We start from the raw sequence: 9539 nt of genomic DNA, 5'->3' as shown, positions 1-9539 counted from the left end.
ACACCGGCTTGGCGCGGAGAGCGGGCTGGCGGAGAGCGGAAGATGCTGAAGGGCGGAGCGGAAGCGCAAGGGCGGAGTATACCGAGAGTGGAGAGCGGACACCGGCTTGGCGGAGAGCGGAAGATGCTGAGGGCGGAGAGCGGAAGCGCAGAGGGCGGAGGAATGGAAACGGAGAGAGTGCGAGACAGGAGAGACGATGACAGGGTGAGAGGCGGAGAGAGTGCGATGGGTACGGGCTGCGGACCGAATGGCTTTTAGGGTTAGATCCAGAAATGTTTGTTTGGGGAATTGGGGGTGAGGGTAGCAGAGAGAATGGGTGTTAGTTGTATATATATATATATATATAGGCTTAACATATAATATTTTGTAAAAATTTCTTTTTAAAACATAGGATAAAGATTATCGTTTACATTTAATTTAGTTTTTTATAAATAATTACTTTATAATAATGTATGTTTAAATTAATTTGAGAACCGTCATTAAAAGTTTAAATTTAATTGTAAAATTTAATTATTTGTATTACGATTCAATATTTTAATCTTAATCAAATGTATTATTCATTGTACATTTTAAAATTATCATAATATACTTAGTATTATTCATTGTACATTTTAAAATTATCATAATATACTTAATTAAAACTTTTAAAGATAGAGATAACTTATAATGGAATATAATTTGAAAATCTTTGAAATTAATAATCAGGTTAGAATGTTGAATGAAATCATCAATATCAATTTAAAATTATATCGGTTCGGTTATTGCGATTAAGATACAGATCGGGTCGGTTTGCCTTGTTTCGGAGTTCGGATCGGACGGTTATTTCGGGCGGGTCGATTTATGCACGGACCTAGTTATGACTTATGAGTTATGACTTTGTTTGGTCAAATAGTTAATATACATTTGGTAAATATCTTTTGAGATAAGTTTTTTTTTTTATATATAGGAGTGGCATTTTAGTTCGATTCACTCGAATCAAACCGTTTCGAATTGAACAAAAAATAGTTTGCTATGTTATTATTTGGATTAAGTTTTATGTGATGTTTGGACTTTGAATTTTTAAATATGCATTGTTGACTTGTTGCTTGGACTTATTTGGAGGGTTTTAAATATGCATAGTTCACTTGATGTTTAGATTTTGAAATTCAAATTAATAGTGAAAATAATTAATTAATTATATGCACTAAATAACTAAGAAATGTTATGATTTTTAAATCGAACTGAAATCCGATCGAGCCAAATTTAAGATAAAACATAACTCTTTCAAATCGAATTGAAATTGAACTACAATATTAAATCGAGTGATTTATTTTTTTTCATAACCGAAACTGAAGCAAATATGAAAAATCCACCAAAATACCTGCCCCTAACTTTTTAGATCCAAAAGAAATATCAAATTTAAAAAGTTACTTCTTCCCTTCTAAAATTGTATGATCCTTTCCACTAATTTTTTAAACTTTTTTTTATTTTAACATATATATATATATATATATATATATATATATATATATATATATATTTATATTCAAATGTGGCCGCGCCCTTACGTGCAGCCGTACGGTTTACACCACTCAATGTTAAGAAATGCACCACTCAATATTTAAGAAATACACCACTCACCTGAACATGACCCTATATATATATATATATATATATATATATATAATAGTATAGTATATATATATATATATATATAGGGTCATAATCAGGTCTGGGCGCTCCTTAACGTGCGGTCAGTGCGACCGCACCACTATGTATACAAATATACACACCACTTAATGTTAGAAAAAGCACCACACAAATATGCATCATCACCACACAGTGTTAGCAAATGCACCATTAGGGGTAGGGGAGTTATGGTGCATTATTTTGGGTGTGTGGTATATTTTTTGGTATTTTTGTGTATTTTTACTGTGGTGCGTTTTCTAACATTGAGTGGTACATTTTTTAACATTGAGTGGTGCATTTTCTAACATTGAGTGATGCATTTTCTAACATTGAGTGGTGCGAACTGCACCGACCGCACAGGAAGACGCAACCACATTTGAATAGAAATCTATCTACACACACACACACACACACACATATTTATTTATTTATTACTTTATATTTAATGTGTTTATTAAAAAATATTTTTTATTTATATTTAATGATTATGAATAATAATTATTATATTATTATTATAAAATAATATAATGTAATCAGTACTTGTTAATTGATATTAACTTAAATTAATGAGAAAAATGATCAAATAGGCTTCTAAACTTTCATCAAAAAGTCAATTAGGTCTTTAAACTTTCAAAAGTTACAATTAAACTCGTAAACATACTATTTTGGAGCATTGAAGCCCAGAAACCGGTTGAAATTGCAAGTCACTAGGATTTCAGCGAACTTCCGATCAAACTATGACAATGCCGGTTGCGTTCACCTTCTCCAACAAAAGAGAATGCAAATCAAACTATGACAATGCCAGTTGCGTTCACCTTCTCCAACAAAAGAGAATGCAAACCAACTTGTCTGCCTTTCTTCGACGAAGGGGAAGGCAATCAGTTTGGTTGCCTTCTCCAGTCGAAGGAGAAGGCAGACCAGTTAGTTTGCCTTCTCTTTCGTCAGAGAAGGTGAACGCGACTGGCGATCCAGTGTTCTGTGTTTTTTGCCAGAGTTTGGCAGAAGTTCGTCGAAACCCTAGTGACTTGCAATTGCAGGTCAATAATCAGTTTCTAGACTTCAATGCTCTAAAATAATATGTATATTGATTTAATTGCAACTTTTGAAAATTTAAGAACCTAATTGACTTTTTGAAGAAAGTTCATAGACCTATTTGACATTTTTTTCTTAAATTAATAGCTAATTTTATCACTTATAAATTAAAAAATAATAGTATCAAATACTTAATACTATTAACTAGTTAAAGAAACAAACACAATCAGCTAACTCGCTAACTGCTACTAGCTAATTGCCAAAAAAAAAAAAAAAAAAAAAAAAAGCAATTTGCCAATTGACAAAGAAGAGGTAAAAATGTACAAGGTAGACCATGGTATAATGATTGTTTGCAAACAAGGAGTGAGGTGCCCCCTCATACAAATCAAAATGGATAAAACTTACAAAATTATGGCTGTGTAAACCATATTAAAGAAACAACATTGTTAGACTAATTAAAAAAAAAAGTTTATAAAATGCTGACGTGGCATGAGGTGTCATCTATTAGTACAAGTGTACAACAAGGTGTCATCCTGGGTTAGTTCCTGGTTGGGTTACCTGTAAAAATAGTACAAGAAGAAAACCTAGAACACTTGGCTACAGTCCAAAAACAAAACTTCACTCACTGGCTTTGGAAGCAAGAAGTAGACTGGTGTTGTGAAACCTTGCAATGGTGTTTCTAAAGAATCCACCAAGGTTTTGGAAATCAAGCGCTTACCATTACGTCAAAATCTATAGCTAATAATAAAGGCACAACTATCTTTTCTTACTCCGTTGCATAATAGCGGTCGATGGCAGGATGCTGAACTCGGCCCTCCAAGATGTACCCCAACAATAAGCATTGCAAGTTGTTAGTATAAGTAAAGTGGCGAAAGGTGGCTATAAAACCAAGGTCATCCCTAGCACAAAGGTGATTAGGGATAATTGGATGAAGAAGATTGTGTTAATTAGACCTCGATTCACTGTGTACCCAAATATAGTAATTCCTCCTGGATTGCTCTGCAGATACATAACTGCACAACACATGCATAATTAATTAGTCCATGCATTGAACAAAACTACACTACACTGAATTGGTACGTTTAGCAGCTCAATATTATCAAACCACGTACATTCATGCCAGCTAGCTATTTACTACAATCAATAGCTATAGGCAAGAAAGTTTTATCTTTGCGTTGTCAAATTCGAATGTAGAGGACTAGAAGCAAAGATTTTCCTATACCATGTGTCTCCGCTAAAGCATATGTTTAGTTTAGGAAGGAAAGTATGATCATACTCCTAGTGTCACATCAAGATATTATCAATAACCAGTGTTACAGAATGTGTTAGGCAATAATCGGGCGCTTAGAGCAGCCTAGGCAGCCAAGTAATCCAAGTATATCATCTTCACTTTACCCACTCAGGGCTGAGAGTTGTTAGACTGTTATAATCCCCAAAGTAGTCAACTATATATGTTAGATGGTTAGTTGAGTACATGGCTGGAGGAATATAGAAGAGGAGTAACCGTGGAGGCAAAAAAAACCTACTTGGCCAAGTTGGGCGCCAACTCAGTCAAGTTAGGCGCCCAACTTGACGCCTAAGGTGACTAGCCGGCCAGCCAACTAAAAGCCGCCTAGAGCTAAAATCACCTCGGCTTAGGGGCGTCTAGCACCTAGGCAACTGCCTAGGCCAATTTTTACAACATTGTTAATAACTGATTAGCTCGATCTGCCTAATGAAACTAACCATAGCAACCGGGTGGGTACATACCTAGGGCCTCTCTCTTGTGGTATGAGGACATATCAGAAGCCAACTGCGCATTTGTAGGTTCTACTATGAATAACCCCGACTCCAAATCACTTTCTGAGCTGTTCATGTAGAATGAGCTTGATATATTAGCAGCCTCCATGTATCCCATCCCAGTTGAATATCTAATTTGAGACGCCTCGTCAGTGCTGCAAGTAGCTAAAGCGTGCCATGTACTTGCTAGTGATCCGATGCTTTCTGCCCTATGAGATATTTTTGCAGCAGCATACAAGCAAAGGATCACCCCACTTACCTGAACAATTGAGGAGACCTGAAGATCACCGGTGGAAGATAATTAGTTTTGACGCTATACTTTAATGCAAAACGTACTATAATGAGAAATGATTATGTATGGAAACTAAAGAGATAAATCCAGAAGCACAAGTTCATTGATTTCTGTAGTAAAGTTTAATCCAGTCTAGTTTGAATCATTCACAGCCCTCAAATGTATAAACCAAAAGAATAAATTTCACTTTTGGTCCCCTAACTATTATACATGAATCACATTTGATCCTAGACTATTAAAATTTTCTAATTAGGTGCATGACTATGTAATTTGTATCACATTTGGTCTTGTCCAATTTCCCGGCAACTATTGACGGAAGTGATCCTTCCGGGATGAGCACTACATTTGCTTCTTCCGGAAGGAGCAATTCCGGCAATAGTTGACCGGAAAATTGGACGACAGGACCAAATGTAATACAAATTACATAGTCATGCACCTACTTAGAAAATTTTAATAGTCAAGGATCAAATATGATTCATGTATAATAGTCAGGGACCAAAAAGTGAAAATTTCTCAAACCAAAACAAATAAGCAACTATTAAAGCAGATATATGTCCTCCTATGAAGTTGCTTCTAGGAGTAGGACTAGGATAGATTAACTAAGCAATGAGTGGTCAAATTGAAGTATTTGTTTATAGGAAAATTTCAATCAAGTTCTTATTTTCTGTGCTTTACAGTTTTTGCAACTATTAAAGCAGATAGTAGGCAAACATATTAAAGGAAATGCAGTAGTAAAGTCTAGTCTTACCACAAAATCAGCGCTGTTCACATAAGTTATAATCCCGGTATATCCTGTAGTTTGGAAGAGAGTTGCAAACTGACTCCCAGTAACAATTACAAATTCCAGCAGAAGATACATTCGAAATCTGTGGCTTATTTTTGAGAGATTATACCGGAGAAGGACATGCTCGTTTATTAATAATGAAACATCAGGTTCTCTTTCCAAGAGCTTCACATAGTCATCAAAGTGTATAATTTGAAGATTGCAGACCAGGTGAAATAAAATGCAGGCCGACAAGAAAACTACAGTAACATAAGTCCATGACAAAACAAAAGCCAATAAGATAGCAGCAGATTCCCACCCTGATTCACGATGGACATATAAAATGCGGAAAACTTCACGGGCAGTCTTCAAAATGAAACATGGCAGTACCCACAACACTAGCAAGCGGAGAGAACCCTGCAAAACAGCAAAAAACAGATACAACTTCCAAGTCGCATATTAAATCGAGGATTTGCATAAGCCATAAACTAGAAAAACTGTTCAAGTCAGTCAAACCAAGAATTGAAGAGTAATGAACTCTAGACTGAAGGTTGTGAGTTTGAACTATTAGGATGTTTTTGGTTCAAACATTGGAATCGGAATGGTAATGGAATCAAATACTTGGTAATGGTAATGAGTTTAATTAAGAGGTGTCACTTTGTTTGGTAGTAAATAGGAATTGGAATCAAAATAAATAATTAATTAAAATAAAAATAATAAATATATAAAAATGTATAATACATATATATACACATACATATATGTGTATATATATTAAAAATCCATATTTGATGCATGGACAATGACTTTTATTTTTATTTTTATTTTTTTCATATTTTCTCCCTTATTTTGGATTCCATTCTTCAAAAGTAGAGGAGTAGAAAGGTAATGGGTTTTGCAATTACTAAAGAATTTGATTCCAATAGTAGGATAACAAAAGTAGGCAAACAAACATGGCAATGGGTATCAAATCCATAGTAGGGTGCAAAAGTCCCCAACCAAACACATCCTTAATCTCGATCGAAGTAAAGAGGTAGGGTGTGTTTGGTTGGTGGGTTTAGGCATAAGGTATGGGTATCAAAGTGATTGTTATTGTTTGGTTAGTAGGTTTTTAGAATACTACCATGAGTTTGGAATACCCCATTAATGGGAAAACGCATACCCTAATGAAATAAGGGTTTCATTTCCCTTCTTCCTTTCTTCCCCAACTAGTAATAATCATTTCCATTCCACCCTACTACCAAAATGCAAAATACTTTCACCAAAACCCATTACCCTTACCAAGTATTTGATACCCATACCGATTCCGATTCCCATGTGCGAACCAAACACACCCGTAGTATTATCAGGTAAGAGCCTACTCTAACTCTCTAAGGATATAGAAGGGCAATTCACTTGCTTTCATTTATAGGATCTTGGCATGTTTAGTTGCAAAAAAAATGTTTTCTATTCTACACTTTCAGCTATAAAACGTTTTTCAAGTTTTCATGTTCTACCCAAAAAAAAAAACTATAAAATATGTTCAAATTCAATTATTTGCAATTTATAAAATATGAAGTTATTTTGAAATCCTATTGCTTTCTTCACATAAAAATGGTATTGAGCAGCAGAGCAGCGGTGGCCATTGAGTTGGATTAGGCCGGCTTTGAGGATATCAAAATTACTTTGATGACCTAAGAATAATTCAGACTTTACAGTAAATTAAATTTGGGTTAGATTTATAATTTCAAATAACAACAGAAATTTTTGCTTTCAATTTAGATTGTGAGGAAACCTATTATTTTAGATACCTAAAAAATTTGGGTCCAAAACATCAATATAGAACTGAGATGAAAACAGAATTTGAATTTTAGATTCTCTTCAATTTTTATTCAAGTTTTGAAGTTCCTGTATTGACATAAATTATATTATTTGAATAATTCCCAGTAGGGTTTGAGGTTTAAGCACAGGTAATAACCACATGAAGCAGAAAGCTAGGCTGATATTCCCCAACTTCACTAATCACTGGAATATATGCACTATTGCATTTAAGGTTTAAGCACACTAAGCTGAAATCCATACATAAACCATAATCTCTTATGTGAACATTAGTTAAAACCATTGTACTAAAAGTGTTTTTGATTTCTTGTATCTATATAGCTATCTGCTTTCATCTTTCATTGATGAGGGATTGGAACTGCATAATACAGATTTGATTTCTTTGTTTTTTTTTCTTTTTTTTAAACTTAGGTGATCCCAGCTTCGTCGAATTAATCCTAAGCGGGACCCCGCCCCTAAGCTCTGCGGAGATAAACTGCGAGTCGCGCAATCAGCGCACTAGTCAAATCCTAGTCTTCATGTGCGCACAACTGCACAAGGGATCCAATCCCACCGGTCAAATCCTAGGGTGTGTTTGGTTGGTGGGTTTAGGCACAAGGAATGGGTATGAAAGTGATTGCTTGTGTTTGGTTGATAGGTTTTGTGAATGCTACTATGGGTTTGGAATACCCCATTAATGAGAAAACCCATACCCTTATTAAATAAGGTTTCATCTCCCTTCTTCATTTCTTCCTCAACTATTAATAATCATTCTCATTCCACCCAACTACCAAACATGCTAAATACTTTTACCAAAACCCATTACCTTTACCAAGTATTTGATACCCATTCCGATTCCGATTTCCATGTGCGAACCAAACACACCCCTAGTTTTCATGTGTGCACAAGGGATCCAATCCCACCGGTCAAATCCTAATCTTCATGTCGCGCAATCAGCCGCTTCAGCCCACCGGTCAAATCCTAGTCTTCATGTGCGTACAAGGGATCCAATCCCACCAGTCAAATACTAATCTTCATGTGCCCACAAGGGATCCAATCTAGACATTCCAGTCCCATGATTCCAGTGGGATTTGAACTCCACAGTGCCTCCTCCAATCATGACCTTTTAAGTCCGGCGACGAACCAACAACACTAAGTCTGAGGCACACATTTGATTTCTTTTACTTATGTCATGGTGCAGTAGAAAAATATGTTCTTTATTTCCTATTTGATCTTGTTGGGCGAAGGCCTGTGAAGGGCCAAGTCTAGCACCGGATGGCTGGGAGAATTGTTGGGTTAGGGCCCGTGACACTACAAGCTATGGCTTTTAGCATACTGAAGCGCATGATCTTAACAGATCTAGCAAATAATTGGTACAACTAACAGATCATTCAGCAGATATACAAACACGCTCATAAACATATCACTGATTACAAACATTCAAGAATTGAGTATGTAGAAAAAGCAGCGAAGTGAAGCAATTTACTCACAGAGATCTTATGAATATACTGCTGACTGAAGCGCTCCTCATGACCGGCGTAGCGGTCGACGAACAGGAACTTCCGGACACCATATTTGCGCAAATTGTGGGAAAGGCAAAGGAGGGCAGCAGCAGCAAGGCAAGCCTGGGAAATCACGATACCGATCTCAAAGCTCTTGATTTGAGCAGCCTCACAGGCTGGGCAATCGGAGAGCTGAAGAATCAGCAGCGGCAGCGCCAAAGCAAGCACAGAAAAGAAACTCCAAGAGAGCACAAGCCTCGGAACTGAGGATTGGTTGAATCCCAGTAGAGTCAGAAAAAGTTCCAGTTTTTGAAGGGCTTTGGCTAGATGGGTGTCATCAGGATAGGTGCAATTTGCTGCTTTGCCTTCTGGATTTTCAGCTATTTCGGTTTGCTCTGTGAGAAGCAGAGGAGTGGCTTCATTTTCAGCCTCTGATTCTACCGCTTCTATATGAGTTTCAGCCATTATTGAGTAAAAACATAAATTTTAGAAATGGGGTTAAGTTCTTTGTCCTCAACTACGAATACACAATATTTATCGGGTAATATAATAAAGTCCCGTGTAATTTGCAATTAACTTGGGTGTTTGGCTGAGAAACTCAATCTATTACAATGTACTATCATAATTACTTTCTCAATCTATTGAAGCATAAGAGTTTAATATTGCCTCCCGTGACTCTCCAACTCATGACCTCATATTTGAGTCA

General features: G+C 36.2%; 1 protein-coding gene across 1 annotated transcript; it reads right to left on the bottom strand.

The window, feature by feature from the left end:
- Positions 1 to 3011: 3011 nt before the first annotated feature.
- LOC116027328 lies at positions 3012 to 9324 on the bottom strand. The gene is made up of 4 exons (XM_031268888.1): positions 8822 to 9324; positions 5520 to 5951; positions 4450 to 4756; positions 3012 to 3713 (listed from the first exon to the last, which is right to left on the bottom strand). Exons 1-4 carry the CDS (start codon positions 9296 to 9298, stop codon positions 3580 to 3582), a joined length of 1350 nt encoding a protein of 449 aa, XP_031124748.1. The 5' UTR covers positions 9299 to 9324; the 3' UTR covers positions 3012 to 3579.
- Between the last annotated feature and the right edge of the window lie 215 nt (positions 9325 to 9539).

This window comes from Ipomoea triloba, chromosome 8, assembly GCF_003576645.1.
Source record: "Ipomoea triloba cultivar NCNSP0323 chromosome 8, ASM357664v1".
NCBI lineage: Eukaryota > Viridiplantae > Streptophyta > Magnoliopsida > Solanales > Convolvulaceae > Ipomoea > Ipomoea triloba.
Note: the sequence above shows the minus strand (reverse complement) of the source record. Positions and strands in the feature narration are given on the sequence as shown.

Excerpts from the sequence above, each read along its gene's own strand:
- LOC116027328 (XM_031268888.1), bottom strand. The coding sequence starts at position 9,298 with ATGGCTGAAACTCATATAGAAGCGGTAGAATCAGAGGCTGAAAATGAA. Across the intron at positions 5,952-8,821 it reads AGTATATTCATAAGATCTCT|GGTTCTCTCCGCTTGCTAGT; the intron begins GTGAGTAAATTG and ends GCTGTTTTGCAG. Across the intron at positions 3,714-4,449 it reads CCACAAGAGAGAGGCCCTAG|TTATGTATCTGCAGAGCAAT; the intron begins GTATGTACCCAC and ends TGTGTTGTGCAG.